This window comes from Python bivittatus, unplaced genomic scaffold (genome assembly GCF_059951505.1).
Source record: "Python bivittatus isolate LINGU-HERP-01145 unplaced genomic scaffold, Pbiv_v1 ctg000000_np1212, whole genome shotgun sequence".
Taxonomy (NCBI): Eukaryota; Metazoa; Chordata; class Lepidosauria; order Squamata; family Pythonidae; genus Python; species Python bivittatus.
In genome coordinates, this window is record NW_028277028.1 from 340,966 (window position 1) to 361,266 (window position 20,301).

General features: G+C 41.7%; 1 protein-coding gene across 3 annotated transcripts in view; it reads right to left on the reverse strand.

Moving 5' to 3' along the window:
- Window positions 1-20,301, reverse strand: part of MOCOS (molybdenum cofactor sulfurase) — a 113,306-nt gene that overhangs the window by 949 nt on the left and 92,056 nt on the right. For all 3 annotated transcript variants that reach the window (XM_088142419.1, XM_088142829.1, XM_088143269.1), the window contains 4 exons: window positions 19,594-19,718; window positions 18,447-18,552; window positions 5,395-5,521; window positions 1,767-1,871 (listed from right to left, as the gene is read on the reverse strand). In XM_088142419.1, the coding sequence (XP_087998545.1) occupies window positions 1,767-1,871; window positions 5,395-5,521; window positions 18,447-18,552; window positions 19,594-19,718 (463 nt within the window). The remainder of the gene's footprint in view (window positions 1-1,766; window positions 1,872-5,394; window positions 5,522-18,446; window positions 18,553-19,593; window positions 19,719-20,301) is intronic.

A 20,301-nucleotide genomic window follows, 5' to 3' on the forward strand; every position in this document is an offset into this window, starting at 1 on the left:
ACATAAAGTTTCTAATGAAAACAAGGGAAGAATTAGAGAAAGATGGGCACCCTTGCCATTGGTTTATGTATACACAACTAAAGGAACAATTTAAATTAGATGTGAAAAGATATAGATTTACAAAAGAACCAACCTGGTGGGATAGTCAAATATGTTTTGAGATTGATCACATGATTGCCAAGATATATAAAATATTATTACAATTAAAATTGAAAGATGTACAAACTAAAGATTGTATGATCCAGTAGGTAAACAATTTTGGATATAATACTGAATATGACCAATGGGAAAGGATGTGGACTAGGGGACTTAAATTTACATTGAGTTACAACCTGAAAGAGAACTTTTACAAAATGATGTATAGATGGTACATAACCCCAGACAAACTATCAAAAATGTTTAACAATACATCAAATATAGTATCTGTTGGAAATATGGAAGGGAAATAGGTACATTCTATCATATGTGGTGGTCTTGCATGAAAGCTAAAAAAATTTGGACATTAATACACAATATTATCCAAAAAATGTTGGCAATAGATATAGTTAAAAAACCAGAATATCTACTGGGTTTAATGGACAAAGAACTCGAAAAGAAACATGGAAAGCTCTTGCTATATTTGATAACTGCAGCTCGGATTATTTATGCTTCATGGTGGAAGGAAGAAAATATCCCAACAATTGAAGAATGGACTATTAAGACAATGGACTAGCTCAGATGGCTAAACTTACGGGTCAGTTAAATGACAAGAATATGGATGATTATAAGAATGATTGGCGACCTTTTCTTAGATATATGGAATTATCACAAAAAATAACACTGTGTATATAAAATGTAGTTGTCAAATATCTAATTAGAGAGAAATATAGGAGATATTTATCGGCACTAGTAAAGATGTGAAAATAATATATTTGTAGATACATTCACCATTCAGACAGTTAGAAACCCCACTTTTAAAATGTTTTCTTTTCTTTTTCTCTTTTCCTTTCTCTGTATTTTTCCTTCTTACACGTTTGCATTTGTTATTTTTAATTATTTTTAATTATTTTTAATTATTAAAGTTTAAAAATATTTATTAAAAAAAAGTTTAAAATTTTTGAATTTTAAAATATACAAACCCCACGGACAGAATATTAATAAAAGTGGAGCCATCTAAGAATGTCTCTGGTTTCCAAAGACCCCCAGTCTTGATGATATAACCATGTCTTGAGGAGCCTCCTAAATGACAGCAGGGAAGGGGTGAGCCTCATTTCAGGAGGGAGAATGTTCCACGAGGAGGGAGCCACAGCACAGAAGGCCCGTCTCCTGGGACCCACTAAATGTAAGTTCCTGGCTGTTGGAACATGTAGCATACCTTTCCCGCTGGATCTATATGCTTAGAACTCTGACAACCAAAATTGTTTGCCCAGATTCTGAGCTTTGGCTTGATTTTAATATATAGTCTATGCCTATTAACACTGGATTTATTACTTTTATTATATTGAACACTGGACTTTGACCCTGCTTGTGGTGTTCTGAGGTAAGTGGCTCTTGTGCTTGCTTTTTTAGAATATCTGCTTTGTTGGTACCTCTACACCACTAGGCAAAGTGATATTTTTTAGAATTCTTCCATTTTTGTTACCAGACAACTTTGCTTGAAGTAGTCATTTGAAATATCATCTATATTAAGTGATGACAAAAAGCTGAAGATACCAATTTTACAGTAAGGAAAAAAAGCATTGAGGGATCAGAAGAATGGATCATTAAAACAGTGCTTGTACACTGACCTTTCTGTCTCTAATGGAAGATAACCTTTGCAGAAAGTCCTTGTTTCGCTGTCCAGTTTGTTGATTAATGCAGATAACCAGACATCTGTGACATGGTCCTATAACCTGAAATTTGCACAGAAAAATCTCTGAAATATTACTCAGACAGAATGCAGGACAAACCTTAGCAGGAAGCGTCTAGCAGCTATTCTTACTAGGTTTGTGCAAAGATCACCCAACCTCTTCTAGGGCTGAATCATCAGCTCAGAAAGTAGATGCTTTGATTCAAGCCAAGGGTTAGCTTATTCTAGCTCTATCTAATAATGAGGTGTTAAAACAAACTAGATCCATTAGCACAAAAACCTTCAGGCACTTAAGAAAATAGTCTGGCACCAGTTGGTGACAGCTGGCCTGGTCCCTTCTCCCAATCCAACTACTTCCACCACATGATCCTACAAGCTCTAACTCTTTAGAGCAGGAATAGGTGATGCAATGGATGCACATGTCTGGAGGCTGCCTGGATTAGGAGAAATAGGCTCCACTCAGGCAAGACAGAATCTGGTGATTCTTGGTTAGCAGATACTACTCTTCCATATAAAGTAGGGCTGCAAGTTGGGATTCTCTTGAATTCACTGCCCTGCTGGAAAAGCAAGTGGAAATGCCCCTGATTAGAGCTGGAGGCACTGAATGTCACTCATGCCCTTGTCATCTTACACTTGGATTATTGTAATTTGCTTTACGGGAGTTGTCCTTGAAGACCATTTGGAAATTTCAGTTGGTCCAAAATGCAGCAACCCATATACTTATGTGGCAGTCTCATTACTGCCATGGAATGGAATGGAATGGGAGCTGCACTGGCTGCCACTAAGTTTCTAAATGCTATTCAAAATGTTATCTATAAAGCTCTGTATCACTCACAGGGCCATTCCCAAATAGATTTTGCCCACTCAGCCCATGCAAATAGAGAGTGCATTCTCAAGTCTCCACCTATCCTGAGGTATGACAGGTGGTGTTATGGAAGTGGGCATTCTCTGTGGGAGTTCCCCTCCTTTAGAACAACTTGCCCCCAAAACAAGGATATCCCCCATTATTGTGGCCTTTCAAAGGCTTGTAAAGACCTAGCTGTTTCAGAAAGCCTTTGGAGACTGATTGGTAGTGCTGAATGTGGGTTGGTTTTATGTAACTGTTTATATTTAATGTACATTTTAAATTTCTATTTGCATTGTTACATTACTGTTGCTCTATGGTACACCACTTACAGCAATTAAGACGGAAGCATATAATCTTACAAAGAAATAAATAAGCTCCCAGAATTTCCCTTGGTGCTCTCCAGACTCCCTGCCTAATCTGACTGTAAAGATTAACTTAATTAAAAAATTAAATAGGAAGCTGGCACATTGTAATGCACCAGCATTTTGCATTATATTTGTTTGCTATAATGTACCTGGTTCTTACCAAGTTTTCTCTTGGATGTAGAGCACCTCCTAGAGTGGGAGGAACCAGCTTGCCTTCTGATAAGTAGATGTTTTGGGGCTACATGTGAACACCATGGCAGTCATTTGGTGAAGGTGACCCTGACCCCAAAACATTGCCTACTCCTGTGATAAAGGTGGAACAGGTTGTTTGTCTATGAAAGGATAGTGATATTCATCTCCTCTGAAGACTATCTTGGCTGCCCCTTTAGTGCAACCCTTACTCTATATTCAGTACAATAAAAGATACAGGAATCTCATTTTTATTTTCTGTGATTGTAAAACCATTTGCAGAACCAAATGTTCTGCAGCATTTTCAAAGCCTCTATCGTAATTCCCCATAGTTCAGTACAAACTGAATGAAAATCCTTGATTTCTCTGGTCACTTTCCTCTTTGCCCAATCAGTGGCTGATTATCTTTCTTGAAATAAGATGTTGCAACTTCACTCCTTTGTATAGTCACAGCCTGCAGCTTACTTCTGTTTCAATTTACATCAATGAAAGTAAGAATTATTCCTTGTGAAAAGTTACTCTTGGCTTAATACCAGAGGACAAAAGGGAGAAGTAGCCTTACAACTAGAAATTGCAAATCAAGGCTGTAAGATCTCCAGGCCCTGTAGTTTCTGAGGCTATCTATTGCACAGCTTAGAAGTGGTTTATGCTGGTTCTCTCTCTCTTCAAGTAGATTCTCCCAGGACTTTTTCCTCCACAGCATTACTGCCTGTTAATAATTCCCAATTTATTTATTTTTTATCCTAGTTTGTCATAAGTAAAGACCTTTTTTTTTCATTCTGCATAGGAACCTTTTTTCTCCCTAGCAGGCTCACAGTTCTCCAGAGTGGCATATCTCAAATTACAGCTTTGAAACTTTAAAGGAAACTTTTTTTAAAAAAAAATTGATACTTGGAGACTTATAGAAGTGGAGGAAAATCAGGACTTCTTGTCTTTTATTTTTTAAAAAATAATATGTAACATTTAATCTTCAAATCTTCTTACACAAGTATACAAATGAAACTTTTCCTGAATTGCATCTAACTATGGCAAAAACATGTCATGGCTACCGCTTTTTTCTTCTGTCTTGATGCTGCCTTCATCTAATTTCCAGCTCATATCTGAGAAAGGCTTAAGTTGTCATTAGCTATATTAGTGTTAAAATAGTGTTTCCCTTTATCCCAACACGTTTTATTATGGATACAAAGTGATGTGATTCACTAACCAGTTTTCAAGGCAGTGTCAAGTGATCTTAGGGGGCAGAATCAGCCCAGCATCTATTAGCCACTGTAGGAAGGTGTAGTTATACCTTGTCTCCTCCAATTTCTGGGCACTGTCTTTTGGGTCATTCTGATTTTGGCAGCAGGAGTGTCTGATTCTTTCAACAAGGTTCTCTCCCTGAAGTTACCAGTTCTCTGAAGAGATTCCCAGCTCAGAGATTTGGATCAGACTGAATAGCAGCTGATATAACAGAACTGAAAAGAGTGCTGACAGCAACAACCAAAATGGTAAGATGGTTCAAACACTTTTCTTACAAAGAAAGCTAGTGTTTGGGACACTTCAGCTTGGAAAAAAGTAACTGAGGGAAGAACCTGACTGAATGTTTAAAATCAAGCATGGCATTTCAGGAATTTTTTTCTCTGTCTCAAAACACTGAGATCAGGGGTCATCCAATGAAATTGACCGGAAGGAGAATTAGAACAGACAGAAGAAAGTACTTCACACAGTGCATGATTAACCTATGAATTCATTACCACAGGATGTGGTGACAGCTACTAAGTTAATTGGCTTTGAAGGAGGTTTGGATAACTTCATGGAAAACAAGGCTATTGATCTTGAAGATTCAGTGTTACCCTGAGCTGGGAATAGCATGCTGTCAAATACCAGTTACAGGAGGAAATGTTTGGGGATATGTCTGTAGTTTCTATTTGTGAGCACCACAGAGGTAACTGGTTAGTCACTACGTATAAGAAACAAAATGTTGGAGTTAAGATGGGCTTTGCTTGATCCAACAAGGCTAGCTCGGACTGCAGTTTATGCAAAAGATAAAGCAAGCTGCTATTTTGATCCTTGTAGCTAGCCAATATCATTCTGTAGTATCCCTTTTGGTTTCTTGCATTGATCTTTGTTTTGTCTTGTCTCAGTAAGCTTTGCAACTACAAATGAGAGCTGCAGCCATTCCATACCCTGAAATGTAGAGGACCAATGGCAATCTGATCCCACAAGTCTTCTTCAAATGGTTCATTTGTTCTGATAACAATGTTGGCCCGGAATCGATAAATTAATTCTTGAGGAAGAAATGATTCACCTAGGCTGTTTCAGAGAGACAAACAATAAAATAATAGTTAAGACTAATTCAAATGATACATTATAATTTTAGTTTAGTTAACTTAGTAGAATTATAGTCCATTATTTAAAATGTAATAGAGACAAAGATACAAAAACCTAATTATCAAAATGAAAAATAGTAATCTTGGACAACAGTTGCAATGCAGAGGTATAGTTACAATGAAAAAATCCACACGCAAATACAAAAAGAAAGTTTTAAATTGTCTAATTTAAATTAAATTGTCTGAATCCTCTAATGCAAATTCTATTATAGAATAATAATAATAATAATAATAATAATAATAATAATAATAATAATAATAATAATAGAATAACTTTATTGTCATTCTACTATGCACTATACACCAAGTGCATAATAAAATGAAATTCTGTTGCAGTTGGCTCACTATTACAATTACAATTCTACTCACAATATGAGTAGAAAGACAAATTTTACTATCAATTATAGTAGGAAAATTCCAAGCGGACAACTACTTAAACTCATTTTGTGTGTGTGTGTGTGTAGCAGCTGGATAGTGAGTGGTTGGAGCATCGCCCTTTGATGCAGGAGATCAGGATTTAAATCCTGGCTGGTACCTACCTTACCAGTAGAGGTCCCCGGGCAAAGACCTTGCCTACCTCAAATATGAGAGAGACATGAACTAAGAGAGTCATGCTGGCTTGGACATTGCCCAAATTAATAAGGTCTACCCCAGATGTTGGGGAACCAGGACAATCTGACGATGTGGGCTACTGGAGCGAACTATACATGGATGAGACAAGAGAACCTGGAATTGATGGGATGCTACAACAGTAAACCTAATGAGAGGGGGATATATGAAACATATGAGGGAATTATGGACGGACAGAAGAGTAACTAACTCAGAAACAGCTAGTTGCCCGACGCTTCAACATAGTGAAGAGGAAGTTGCTCTCATAAGTTGAGATAAATCAACTACACATTACTTCCTGGACTCAAGAAGACCCTGAAGCTTCCACCCCCTCCATTACAGAGCACAGCAGCTGATATGAGGCATAAGATCATGGATGAACTAGCTACAGTCAACCCACAAGACCAATTACCAAGGCTCAGTGGAGAAGTACAATCAGATAGTATGCTAGAAGATGCCAGTAGAGCTCTCACCTACTACCACCATATCTCAAACTAATGAACTGGTATCCCTACTACCACCATAACTCAAACTACTGAACTGGTATATGCTACAGCTGCTGCAATCCTGGAGAAGCTTGGCTACACAATCAAGAATAGCAGTACATACTCTCCCTGGAAAATGAGGCTGGAGGCTAAGATCAAGGCAACTCAGAGAGAAGTTAGTCAGCTGGTGGAACTACAGAAGGGTGTGGAGATTAAGGATAAGACTCAGCTACTGAAAAAATACAAGAGTTTGGCTCCATCTGAAGCCCTAGAGACTGCTAACTAAAGGCTCACAGCATTGGCTGCCAGGCTAAGGAGATACACTAGAGAAGCAGAGTCCAGGAAAATAAATGCCTTGTTCTCCAAAGAACCATCCAAGGTATGCTCCCAACTGCAGGGCAACAACACAGTAACAGCAGAGCCACCAGCAGCAGAAACTGAACAGTACTGGAAGAACCTATGGGAGAAAGAGAAAACATATAACACCAGTGCTGCAGGACCTGAAAGCAGACCACAGCAATCTCCCAGAACAGGAACCAGTCACCATCACAGTAACAGACATCCAACAATGAGATGAAGAGCTGGGACTTCTGGTGGAGGACAATATGGAAGAAGGTCCCTCTGGCTGAAGTTCCTCTGAAGCTGGAGTGTTAAACGTGGTTAATTAGGTGTCTCAGTAATTTTTTCCAAGACACAAAGCATTCTCTGGGCAAGGGGAAGCCATCGAATCGTGCCACGTGTCTTCCTGACAGCTATACCTTATCAAACGAATGCAGGTCGCGAACAAATGGTGAGCAATCAGCTGGGAAATGGGCGGAGTAGCTTGTCAGTGCTGCGTTTAAAGCCACTTCAAAGAGACATTACTTCCGGCCACCCCACCTCTAAAATCACTTTTGTTGTATGTTATTTACTGAATTTAAAGAGGCTATCTCCACTACAGAAATATTTCTTCTCTTGGTTGGTTTTTCATTTTTTGGGATTTCTAAAATGAGTTGTATTGGATTAGAAGGATTGAAATACAAGCATGAAGTCTGGAAGCTTTAATGTTTTGTAGGACGTTTTCTACATTTTCAGGAGACTATTTTTATCTATATTTTATTTTTGCTTTTAAAAAGGAAGAATCTATTTATTTATTTATTTATTTTGTGGAATTGAGAGAGATCTATTTTTAAATGCTGTGGGAAAGTTTTGGTTTGGCGATTTTCTCAAGTTATGATTGGCTGCAGATTCGACCCTCTTTTGTTTTGTTGCTAGTTTGCCAAAAATCTGCCAATTTTTCCAAGCTGTAATTGGCTGCTGATTTGGCCCCCCCTCATCTTGCAGTTTGTTGTGGCTATCCAGTTATTGAGAGATAAAGAACTTTGTTTAAGGTCCAGGGAAATTTCTGAGATTAAAGAAGAACATTTAATAAATATGATGGATGAAATAGAGAAATGCAAGAAAGCAAAATGGCTGTCTGATGAGGCATTACAAATAGCTGTGGAAAGAAGGAATGTGAAAAGCAAGGGTGAAAGGGAAAGATATAAGCAACTGAATGCAGATTTCCAGAGAATAGCAAGGAGAGATAAGAAGGCCTTCTTAAATGAACAGTGCAAAGAAATTGAGGAAAACAATAGAATGGGGAAGACTAGAGATCTCTTCAAGAAAATTGGAGATATCAAAGGAACGTTTAGTGCAAAGATGGGCATGATAAAGGACAAAAAAGGCAGGGACCTAACAGAAGCAGAAGAGATTAAGAAGAGGTGGCAAGAATACACAGAAGAACTATACAAGAAAGATCTTAATGTCCCTGATGTCCATGCTGGTGTGGTCACGGACCTTGAGCCAGACATCCTAGAGAGTGAAGTCAAGTGGGCCTTAGGAAGCATTGCTAACAACAAAGCTAGTGGAGATGACAGTATTCCAGCTGAGTTATTTAAAATACTAAAAGATGATGCTGTTAAAGTGCTGCACTCAATATGCCAGCAAGTTTGGAAAATGCAACAGTGGCCACGGGATTGGAAAAGGTCAGTTTACGTTCCAATTCCAAAGAAGGGCAATGCCAAAGAATGCTCAAACTATCGCACAATTGCACTCATTTCACATGCTAGCAAGGTTATGCTCAAAATCCTACAAGCTAGGCTTCAGCAGTACGTGAACCAAGAACTACCGGATGTACAAGCTGGGTTTTGAAGAGGCAGAGGAACTAGAGATCAAACTGCCAACATTCGCTGGATCATGGAGAAAGCACGAGAGTTCCAGAAAAACATCTACTTCTGCTTCATTGACTATGCAAAAGCTTTCGATTGTGTGGATCACAACAAACTCCGGCAAATTCTTAAAGAGATGGGGGTACCAGACCATCTTACCTGTCTCCTGAGAAATCTGTACGCGGGCCAAGAACCAACAGTTAGAACCGGTCACGGAACAACCAATTGGTTCAAAATAGGGAAAGGAGTACAACAAGGCTGTATACTGTCACCCTGCTTATTTAACCTATATGCAGAGTACATCATGAGAAATGCCAGGTTGGAAGAATCACAAGCTGGAATTAAGATTGCAGGGAGAATCATCAATAACCTCAGATATGCAGATGATACCACCCTAATGGCACAAAGTGAAGAAGAACTAAAGGGCCTCTTGATGAGGGTGAAGGAGGAGAGTGCGAAAGCTGGCTTGAAACTCAACATTAAAAAAACTAAGATCATGGCATCTGGACCCATCAATTCCTGGCAAATAGAAGGGGTGGAAATGGAAGCAGTAACAGAGTTCATTTATTTGGGCTCCAAGATCACCGCAGACGGAGACTGCAGCCATGAAATTAAAAGACGCTTGCTCCTTGGGAGGAAAGCTATGGCAAACCTAGATAGCATATTAAAAAGCAGAGATGTCACCTTGCTGACAAAGATCCACATAGTCAAAGCTATGGTTTTTCCAGTAGTAATGTATGGCTGTGAGAGCTGGACCATAAAGAAGGCTGAGCGCCAAAGAATTGATGCTTTTGAACTGTGGTGCTGGAGAAGACTCTTAAGAGTCCCCTGGACTGCTAGGAGGTCAAACCAGTCAATCTTAAAGGAAATCAACCCTGATTGCTCATTGGAAGGACTGATAATGAAGCTCAAGCTCAGATACTTTGGTCACCTAATGCGAAGAGAGATCTCTTTGGAGAAGACCCTGATGCTGGGAAAGATTGAAGGCAAAAGGAGAAGAGGACGGCAGAGGATGAGATGGTTAGATAGCATCACTGAAGCAATGAGCATGAAACTGAGCAAACTCAGGGAGGCAGTGAAGGACAGGAAGGCCTGGCGCAATATGGTTCATGGGGTCACGAAGAGTCGGACACGACTTAACGACTGAACAACAACAACAATGAAATAGAGAAAATTCTTTGTATAAATTCTAAGTATGCAATTGTATATGGTAAACCAAGAGATGGGTTGGTCTTTCAAGTACATTTTGATTTTAAACTTAACACTGAAAACGTGGATATAACTGTGCCTAAAGAAATATCAGTAAGAATTTCAAGGAAGGAAAAGGATTATGCTGCTTTGACAGATACTCTGAAAAAGAATAAATTTTTATTGGGAAAAATTAGAAAGGGATAGGGTGAATTAAATTTTAAAATAAAAGATTAGTTAGAGTTAGAAGGCTTTATATCTTATTGACCTACTTACGTGCAACTGTTTGAATGTTTTCAGTTGGATAAATTATAGATTTGTTAATGAAACAATTTGAGATGCAACTTTGTATAAATGATGAATATGTTACTGTTAAAATGTATAAGATGTTGTTATAGATGAATCTGGGAGATGAACAAGCCAAGGAAGATGGAAGGTCCCACAAATACCTACAGCACAAGAATGATTAAACTAACGGACTTGGCTTAAATGGTGAAATTAATAGTATTAATAAGAGATATCGTTTTTAAATTCATCTCCTTATGGCTGTCAGATTCAGCCAGCACGGCACAGCCAACGCCGCTGCTCAGTTTCACCGCCCCTAGTCAATTTCACTGCCCCAGGTGCAGGCAGCAGAAAAGGGGAAGTCAGGCGAACCACAAACTAATTGCCAATAGGTGGCGGCGATTAACTCAGGGCGGGAGCGGATACTCTGTATCACAGCCGGCTTCCCTCAAGGGCCCCAGGCAAAGCAAACCGCAGCGATCAGCGCACAATTAAGAACTCCCAGCTTAGCCTGCAGAAGAAAAGCCCAACGAACGCAACAACCCCATAGACAAAGGACAGCAATCAAGGGGGACAAAGAACTGGGCTGAATCTACCATTTGGGCGAGGGGGAGAATACCGCAGGCAATCAGTAACCAAGGCAACGGGGGGGGAAGCGCGGGAATGGGGAACCTATAAAACGCTATGTAATCTGTGCCAAGCCAACCCTGGCTTTGTTTGTATCTACCTGCATTACACCCGAGTAAACTTCTTTTGCTGAACCTGTGTTTTGCGAGAGTTTCATTCGGTGCTGAATGTGGTAACCCTTACAATGGCAACCCTTCTTAAATTACATGTGTGTGTGTGGGGAGGAAATGAAAGTGTTAATTGTGGGTTTTAATAATTAGGTGGTTTGTGTTGATAGAAATAATGTGAATTTGGATTAATTAGTGGTAAGAGATTAACTTTCTCTTAATTTGTATTTATATCTGTATGGGAGATAGTCGGAAGTCGCTTTCTGTTCTATTTTTCTATCTTCACTATTTTAGTTTTTGTCTTTTTTCTTTTACTTCTATTTTCTATCTTTACTGTATTCTCTTTTTTGTTTTTAATTGTATTTTTCAATATAATATAATATAAGTTCTTATTAAAAAAAAAAGAAGAGCTGGACAGCACCTGGCCCGGACATGATCCACACCTACTGGCTAAAGAAACTAACAGCAATGCATGAACACCTAGCAGCACAGATGAACCAGCTGCTAGCACCCAGACTGGCTAACACACGGAAGGACAGTGCTGATCATGAAAGACCCCCACAAGGGAATAGCACTGTCCAACTACCAGCCAATGACCTGGCACCCCACAACATAAAAAGTCCTATCAGGCATCATAGCCACGAAGCTACAGGACCATATGGGCCAGCACATGAGCACAGCTCAGAAGGATATTGGGAACAACACCAGAGGCTCAAAACTTCAGTTGCTCATAGACAGACCTTGAGTCTCAAGTGTCACCTTGAGTCTAGACAGACCAATCTGAGCACAGCCTGGATTGACTACAGAAAAGCCTACAACTCAATGCCACACACATGGATCTGTGAATGCCTGGTGCTATACAAGGTCAACAGGACACTAAAGACTTTCCTCAAGAACTCAATGGGACTGTGGAAGACAACACTGGAAGCCAACTCAAGACAGATTGCACAAGTGACCATAAAGTGTGGCATATACCAAAGTGATGCACTGTCCCTGCTGCTGTTCTACGTGGGCTTGAACCCCATCAATTTGCTTCCATTCCTGGAAGGGTGTCTTGATTGCTAGCAACTCGTTATTAAATATATCATAGTTTCTCTCTGTGGGTGACAGTATGCAAGAGAAAAAGGCACATGGGAGTAAATCTCCTCCCTTCATAGCCTGGAGCAGTACTGCTCTGACAGTGGTGTCCAAAGCATCAGTCTGGAGGATAAACTTCCAGGAGAGATCGGGGTGATGGAGGAGGGGCTGAGAAGCAAAGAGTTGTTTTAACTCTTGGAATGCTGATTGCTTGTGTGCAGTCCAAGCAAATTACCTTCCCTTATTTAAAAGTTGTGAAAGAGGCTTAACTCTGTCAGCAAAATTAGGAATGAACTTCCTGTAGAAGTTGGCAAATCCCAGGGAGCGCTGTATCTCTTTCACATTACAGGGAGGGTGCCATGACAACTTAGCTGGCGTCAGGATCTACGCACGGAACTATTGAAAGGCTATTAGAAAGTCATTAGAAAATTTACAATGTAGACAAATAGCTGCTTATTAGCTAGTAGGTCCAAATGTTAGTTTAGGCAAGAACCATAACTTGTATACCCGCTTGCTTGTTCCTGCCATAAAAGTCAAGAGGGAGGATGGACAATAAACAACAGAGGCCAGGTGCACCATTATCTCGCCGAGAGGCGCCAGCAAGGCCGAATGACTGTGGGACCAAAGAAGAGGCGCGAAGGATTCAAGCAGAAAATTAGAATAGAGGAGGGTTAAAAGGAGAGCTCTGGCTGGGGAGGGTCAGTCTCAGCAATCTATGGAATGCTGTATGCTACTTTTCAATAAAGAAATCTTCACTGGAAACAAAGCAGCTCCAGAGGATTTACTGGATTTGGGAACTGAGCGTGCAGACTCTGACAGCTGGGCCCATTTGCAGCCCCTTCGTGGAGATCCTGTACCCCAGATAGTGTAACTGAAGCAGATCAAATGTGCACTTCTCCAACTTGAGAAACAGCTTATTCTTTCTTAGCCTTTGCAAAATATTTCTTACTTGCATAGCATGAGATGCTGCATCCTCAGAATAGATTAAGATGTCATCCAAATAAATCATTACGTACGTATCAATTATGTCAGAAAAATCATGATTCATGAATCTGGAAAATACCACTCCACAATTAGCAAGTCCAAATGGCATTACAATATATTCAAACTTTCCATACCTGGTATTGAAGGCAGTCAGGTACTCATGACCCTCTTTTACCCAAATGAGATTGTATGCATTCCTCAGGTTTAGCTTAGTAAAGATGTGGGCCTTCTGCAGCCAGTGTAACAGATCTGATATCAGTGGAAACAGATAATGATCTCAGATCATGACCTTACTGAGATCCTTGTAATCATGGATGGTGCACATGGGAGCTCCCTCGCTCAATCTCTGGGCTGAAGGCATCTGTGGGTCTGGCTTCTTTGGAACGAAGAGTGTTGGAGCAGAGGCTCGGACTTTGATGGTCTGATAAATCCTTTCTTACGGTTTATATCCAAATATTCGTTCAGAATAGCTAACTCCTTGGCAGACATAGGATACTGTTGCTTGGCTGGGATTTTTGCCCCATGTTTCAGATCAATTGTGCAATCACAGTCCTGATGTGGAAGAAGTACAGTAGCTTCCTCCTCCCCAAAGACATCTGTGAAAACAGCATACTTGGTGGGCAACTCCATCCCCCCAGCCTGGATGCTTGCCTTGGGAGCCAAGGAGAGCATGGCTATTTGCCCCTGGTGGTGCTGGCAATCTTGAGAGGAGAAAGAGAGTGGCCCTGTTGCCCAATCTACTGTAGGGTTATGGAGCCATAGGCATGCTGTGCCTAGCACTACAGGCACTTACAAAGAGGCTGTTATGTAAAGGGGTAGGAACTCTGTGTGTTCATCGATGGTGAACTGCAATGGAGTCATGCACTGCACAATGGGACCTGCCTTCAAAGGTTGGCTGTCTATAGTCTACTGTCAGTCTGCAAACTCAGTTCCCAAATTCAGTAAACCCTCTGGAGTCTATTTGATTTCTTTATTGAGAAGCAGCATACAGCACACTATAGTTTGTTGAGTCTGATTTTCCCTAGTGTAAAGCTTTCCTTTTAACCCCTCCCCCCCCCCTTCTTTACTGTTCCCGCTTGAATTTCTTCGTGCCTGTTCCCGGGTCTCACGGCTGCTTGACCTTGTTGGCGCCTCCAACCAAGATAACGGTTACACCTGGCTCTTGTTGTTTTATTTCCCCCCTCCTCCTGACTTTTATGGCAGGAACCAGCAAGCGGTTATACAAATCATAGTGTTATCTTGAACTAACATTCAATCCTACTAACCATACATCACTATTCCACATTCTTAACACGCTTTCTACTGGCTTTGAAGAACAGCTTGCGCAGGTCCTGACATCTACTTCCATGGGTCTTGGCAGGTCCACAGTAGGTAACTGCCATCTCTGCACTGCCTGTACATCCATGAATTTTGTGATAGCTGCTGAATCAATAAGAGCTTCCAGTTCTACCTTACAACCAGATTCTAAGGTTATTGTAACGGGTAAGAAAAATCCTTGCCTGTTCTCTTCAGAATGAGTTCTCCTTATTTGCTGGATGGCTCCCCTTGTGAGCTCTCATGAGAGGGGTCAGTGAAGTTTCCCTGGTTTGCGGCTGTGGCAGAAATTGGGCGCTTGCTGGTAGCTTGTTCTAATGGTCTAGCCCGTCATTGGACATGCTCTGACCACATGCCCTGAGGTCAACAGTAAAAACAGAGACCCAAATCTCATCTCTGTCTCTCCTCTGCAGAGACTGATCTCTTGACAGCTCCAATTTGCATTGGTTCCCTTGCCCCTGGATGTCAGGCTACTGTAGGGAGAGGAGGGAGAGCTGTGAGGGGCAATCCGTAGCCACCTCTGCCTCTGACACCCTGCTTCTGCTTTAACTCCTGCAGTCAGGCATCAATTACTATGCAATACTGGTACAGTTCATCCAAAGTGGCTGGGGTCCCCTGCCTTACCAGTTCAACCCCTCCCTAAACTGGTCAATAAGGGCCACCTCATTCCATCCAACATCTCTGGTGAATAGTTTAAAATCTGCAATGTATAATCTTACTCTCCTGTTGCCCTGTTTGAGTTTCTGAATCTCCCAATTGGCCATGACCCTCTTGATGGGATCCCCAAAATGGCCTCTAAATCTCCTGAGGAAATTTTGATAGTTGTTCAGCATTGGGTCACTGCCTTCTATCATGGGTATAGCCCATTTCGCTGCTGACCCCTTCAACAAGCTAATATAAAGGTCACCTTGGTGCAGTCAGTTGGGAACTCTGCGGGTCTGTTGTCCATGAATATCTTGCACTGAGTAAGGAAGGTTCTTAATCGGTTTACATCCTCTCCGTATTTCTCTGGTAAGCTGCCATGAGAGCACAAAAGCACTAGTTGTGCCCCTGCCACCAGTCCGGCTGTGGGCTGCTGGACATTTTGACCAAACTGTTGCAACAGCTGCATCATTGTGGTTTGTAAATTATTGACCTATGGATCCACTTGCTGCTGGTGCTGCAGTAAGGCTGCAGGTGCTGCAGTAGTCTGCTGTGGAGTTATCGGTGCTCCTTGAGGATTTGTGGCCATGCTCAAATTTTCTTCCCCCTTCTTGGGAGTAAGGAGTCTGGCAAGATTGATGTCAGACCCAGCTCAAGAACAACAGGGAAACAGTCCATCTAAATTCAGTTCCTTTATTGCTTACACCACAGAGACTTCTTGCCAGACTAAATCTGTACTATAACTTAGTGGATATACCCTTGGAGATTCTAGGCAGTGGCTATCCTAAATCTCTTCCTCTTCCCACGTTCCTGCTCAGGACTGTGCTGTCTCTTGTCTTCCCCCCTTTCCTGGAATGGGCTCCCTCCTTCCTGAGAAGCTGCTGCTCCATTGCATTCCATCACAGTATCCCACAGTCACATGGGAACCAAGATGAAGAAGCAAGGAAGACAGCAACATCCAAGTACCACCAAAGGATAAGACAGGTCCTGAAGAGTCAGCTTGATGGGAAGAACAAGATCCATGCCATCAACATGTATGCCCTACCAGTCATCAGATACCCTGCCAGTACAGTGAGCTGGCCAAAGGAGGACATGGAGTCTGCTGATGTGAAGATCCAGAAGCTCCTCACAATGTACGGAGGTTTCCACCCCAAGTCCAGCACCCAGAGATTATACACCAGCTGGAAAGAAGCCACTGTCCTGTATGGAACCCAGAGCATCCATGAGTACATCAGTAAGATGGCACCCAAAGATGAGTTACTAAGAGAATGCCTGAGGCGGCAGCAAACATAGGAGGAAGTTCAAGCAGAAGAAGTGCCATGGCAAGACAAGACCTTGCATGGGATGTACCATCAACAGATAACTGACATTGGGAAATCCTACCAGTGGCTGGAAAAGGCAGGACTAAAAGACAACACTGAGGCACTGATCATAGTAGCACAAGAACAGGCACTAAGCACCAGATCCATAGAAGCAGGGGTCTACCGCATTAGGCTGGACCCAAGGTGCAGACCCTCCTCAGTTCAGATGGGAGATTCCACAGAAGGCTGTGGAAAATAATAGGGCTAAGATCCTATGGATAGGCAGGTACTGGGCTAAGGTAACAGGGACAGGCAGGTACTGGCCAATAAATAACAGGGCTAAGATCCACATGGACAGGCAGGTACTGGCCAATCAGTCAGACACTGTAGTAGTAGATAAGGACCAGAAGACAGCAGTGGTAATAGATGTATCAGTGCCAAGTGACAGCAACATCAGGAAGAAGGAGCATGAGAAGCTGGAGAAGTACCAGGGCCTGAAGGAAGAACTAGAGAGGATGTGGAAAGTAAAGGCCAAAGTGGTCCCAGTGGTGGTAGAAGCACTCAGGGCTGTGACTCCTAAGCTGAGAGAGTGGCTCCAACAGATCCCAGATCCCAACATCAGAGCTCTCTGTCCAGAAGAGTGCAGTGCTACAAACAGCTAAGATACTGCACAGAACCCTCAAACTCCCAGGCCTCTGGTAGAGGACCTGAGATTGAGGAAGACACATACCACCCACAGGGGTGAGAGGGGAAAATTTATATATATGTATGTTAAAAATTACAAAGGGTTAAAATTAAGTTAAAAACTATAATGCAAACTAAAAAGCAGAGAGAACATCCTCAGGCTACCAGTCACCCCCAGTGCTGTCAATCCCCATTGGGTGCAGGTTGGCAGAGCCAGGTCTTAACGCCCTTTCGGAAGGCCAGCAGAGTGGGGGCCAATCTCACCTCAGGGGGCAAGATATTCTAGAGGGTGGGAACAATGGCAGAAAAGGCTCTCCTCCTGGACCCCACCAGTTAGAACTCTCTAGGCAATGGGGTCTGTAACATACCCTTTGTGGCGAACCGGGTGAGATGGGTCGATGTAATGGAGACGAGACAGTTCCTCAGGTAACCTGGACCCATGCCATTAAGGGCTTTAAAGGTCATAACCAACACCTTGAATTGGACCTGGAAGGAGACCAACATGCAATGCAGCTCACGCAGCAGAGATGTTACTTGTGCAGTCCTAGAGGCGCCCATCACTGCCTGTATCACTGCGTTCTGCACCAACTGTAGCTTCAAAATACTCTTCAAGGGTAGCCCCATGTAGAGCATGTTGCGATAGTCCATACGGGAGGTGACCAGGGCATGAGAGAAGGGCCTCCCAATCCAGGAAAGGGTGCAATTGGCACACAACATGAAGTTAAGCAAAGGCCCTCCTAGCCACGGCTGCCACCTGCTCCTTGAGCACACCAGATTGTACACCAGATCTGTCTGGGGCAGTGCTACCCCATCCAAAACCAAAGATGGTACGGAAGAGCCCCGAACACACAACCACTCCATCTTGCCAGGATTCAGTTGAAGCCTGTTATTCCCCATCCAGACCCCTATAGCCTCCAGGCACTGTAAAAGAACATCCACAGCATCACTTAATTCACCTGGGATGGCGATGTACAATTAAGTATCATCAGCATACTGATGACACCTCATCCCCTGGTGACAGATGATCTCACCCAGCAGCTTCATGTAGATATTAAAAAGGAACGGAGAGAGCACCAAGCCCTGTGGTACCCCACAGAGCAGGGGCGGTGGGTTGGACCTCTTTTTCTTTTTCACTTCTTCCCTTTTTGTATGTGAGTTGAAGTGTGGCATGTGTGTATGAAAGGGGCATCATTGGGATGCAAGCTGCTTTTGTTATGTTGATGAAAATGTCAGATCCTGCAGACTCTCTTGTAAGGTCGAATTAAGTCTATTAGACTGAAATATGTTGGTTATAAAAAAAAAGATAAAAATGCATGATGCAAGGAAATTTGCTTTTTCAGAAAACAAAGCACTTACCTTGCAGTAATCTGATCTCTCAGTTGTAAAATACTTGTTTTATTTATCAGGAGATACTGTGCTTCATTTACTAAGGAGAGTGAGGCAATTACATCAGAGGTCTCTCCTGAAATACAGACAGTGTAAGGCGATAACAACAGAAATAGTGAACAAAAAATTAAAAATCCAGCATCTAGCCCATGTAAGGTTTACCTCGTTCAGCTCCAATGAAACTCTCGTGACACGCAGGTTCAGCAAAAGAAGTTTACTAGAGTGTAACATAGGTAGATACAGACAAAGCCTGTAGGGTTGGCTTGGCATAGCTCACATGGTGTTTTATAGATGCCCTGTTCCTACGCTTTCCCTCGTTGCCTAGTTACTGATACCACAGCAATCCCCCCTCACACAAATGGCAGATTCAGTCCGGTTCTTTTGTCCTCTTGATTGCTGTCTATTGTTTGTGTGATTGTTGTGTTTGTTAGGCTTTCCTTCTGCAGGTAAAGCCAGGAGTTCTTAATTGTGCGCTGATCGCTATGCTTCCCAGCTGCTGCGGTTCTCTTTGTCTGAGGTGCTTGAGGGAAGCCGGCAGTGATACAAAGTATCCGTTCTCTGCCGGAGTTAACCGCCGCCACCTGTAGGCAATTAACTCATGGTTTGGCTGACTTCCCCTTTTCCGCTGCTTGCGTCTGGGGCAGTGAAATTGACTAGGTGAAACTGAGCAGTGGCATTTGCTGTGCTGTGCTGGCTGAATCTGACAGCCCAAAGCCCCTAATAACTGAACAGATATAGTGAAAGATGGACACAGCTATTGCTTCTGCTTAAATATTCTCTATTTGAAGGTATCTATTTAAGGCATCTCTGCATCAGTTCCATTTGCACATAATACCAATATATCAGCAATTGAGTCACAATTTGCAAGCTGGACAGCCATTAAAACACTTAATTAATTGGAATAATTTTGCTCATGTACTATGGTGTACACTAACACTGGGACAACACATGCATCTAAGGGCATTTTAATTTAATGTTTTTAAAAACATCCTAAAAATAAGTTCCTATATTATTATGGTGACTGGTTTTTTTTTTATAACACATTATATAACCCTTACGTCTTTAATATTTACAACACTAGATTATTCATTCTCTAACAAAGATGCAAAATATTTACCTTTTTTATTCTTCTTAGAAGCATTTCTTCTGATGTCTGAACTTTGTCTAATCAGACGGCACTGCCGACTGAGAAACTCAGTAAACCAATCAGCTAGTCTCTGTCCACAATCATATGTCTGTACTCTTTAAGGAACAAAAGTGAAAGAAGTATGAGATTCAAAAGTCTATTTTGGTTAGAAAACTAATGTAGGTTGGTATGTAATTAATATCTATTTACTGCTATTCAGAATTTTGTTGTAGCTGTTATAGCTGTATTCTGTATTGTATTAACAGATGCAAAAAACTCATTCAGCAGATTTGTAGTCCTCTTCTCCTCTCTCTCTCTTTGTGTCTTTGAATCAGTGTTGACTCCTGGACTAGTTCCTGCAGTTTTCTTGGCAAGATTTCAGAAGTGGTTTGCCATTGCCTCCTTCCTAGGGCTGAAAGAGAGTGACTGGCCAAAAGTCACTCAGCTGACTTCATGCCAAGGTGGGACTAGAACTCACAGTCTCCTGCTTTCTAGCCTGGTATCCTAACCACTACACCAAACTGGCTCTCCAATGCTCACAATAATCCAACCTTAGATGATTTTGCCCTTCTGGTATATATCTTTTTTAAGAAAATTGATGGTCTTAATAGTTTTTAGAAGCTTGCTTCTCAAATTTTTGTCTTTTTGTCTTTGTCTCTATTATTCCCATCATTTCTAGGTAGATGTTAAAGGGAAGAA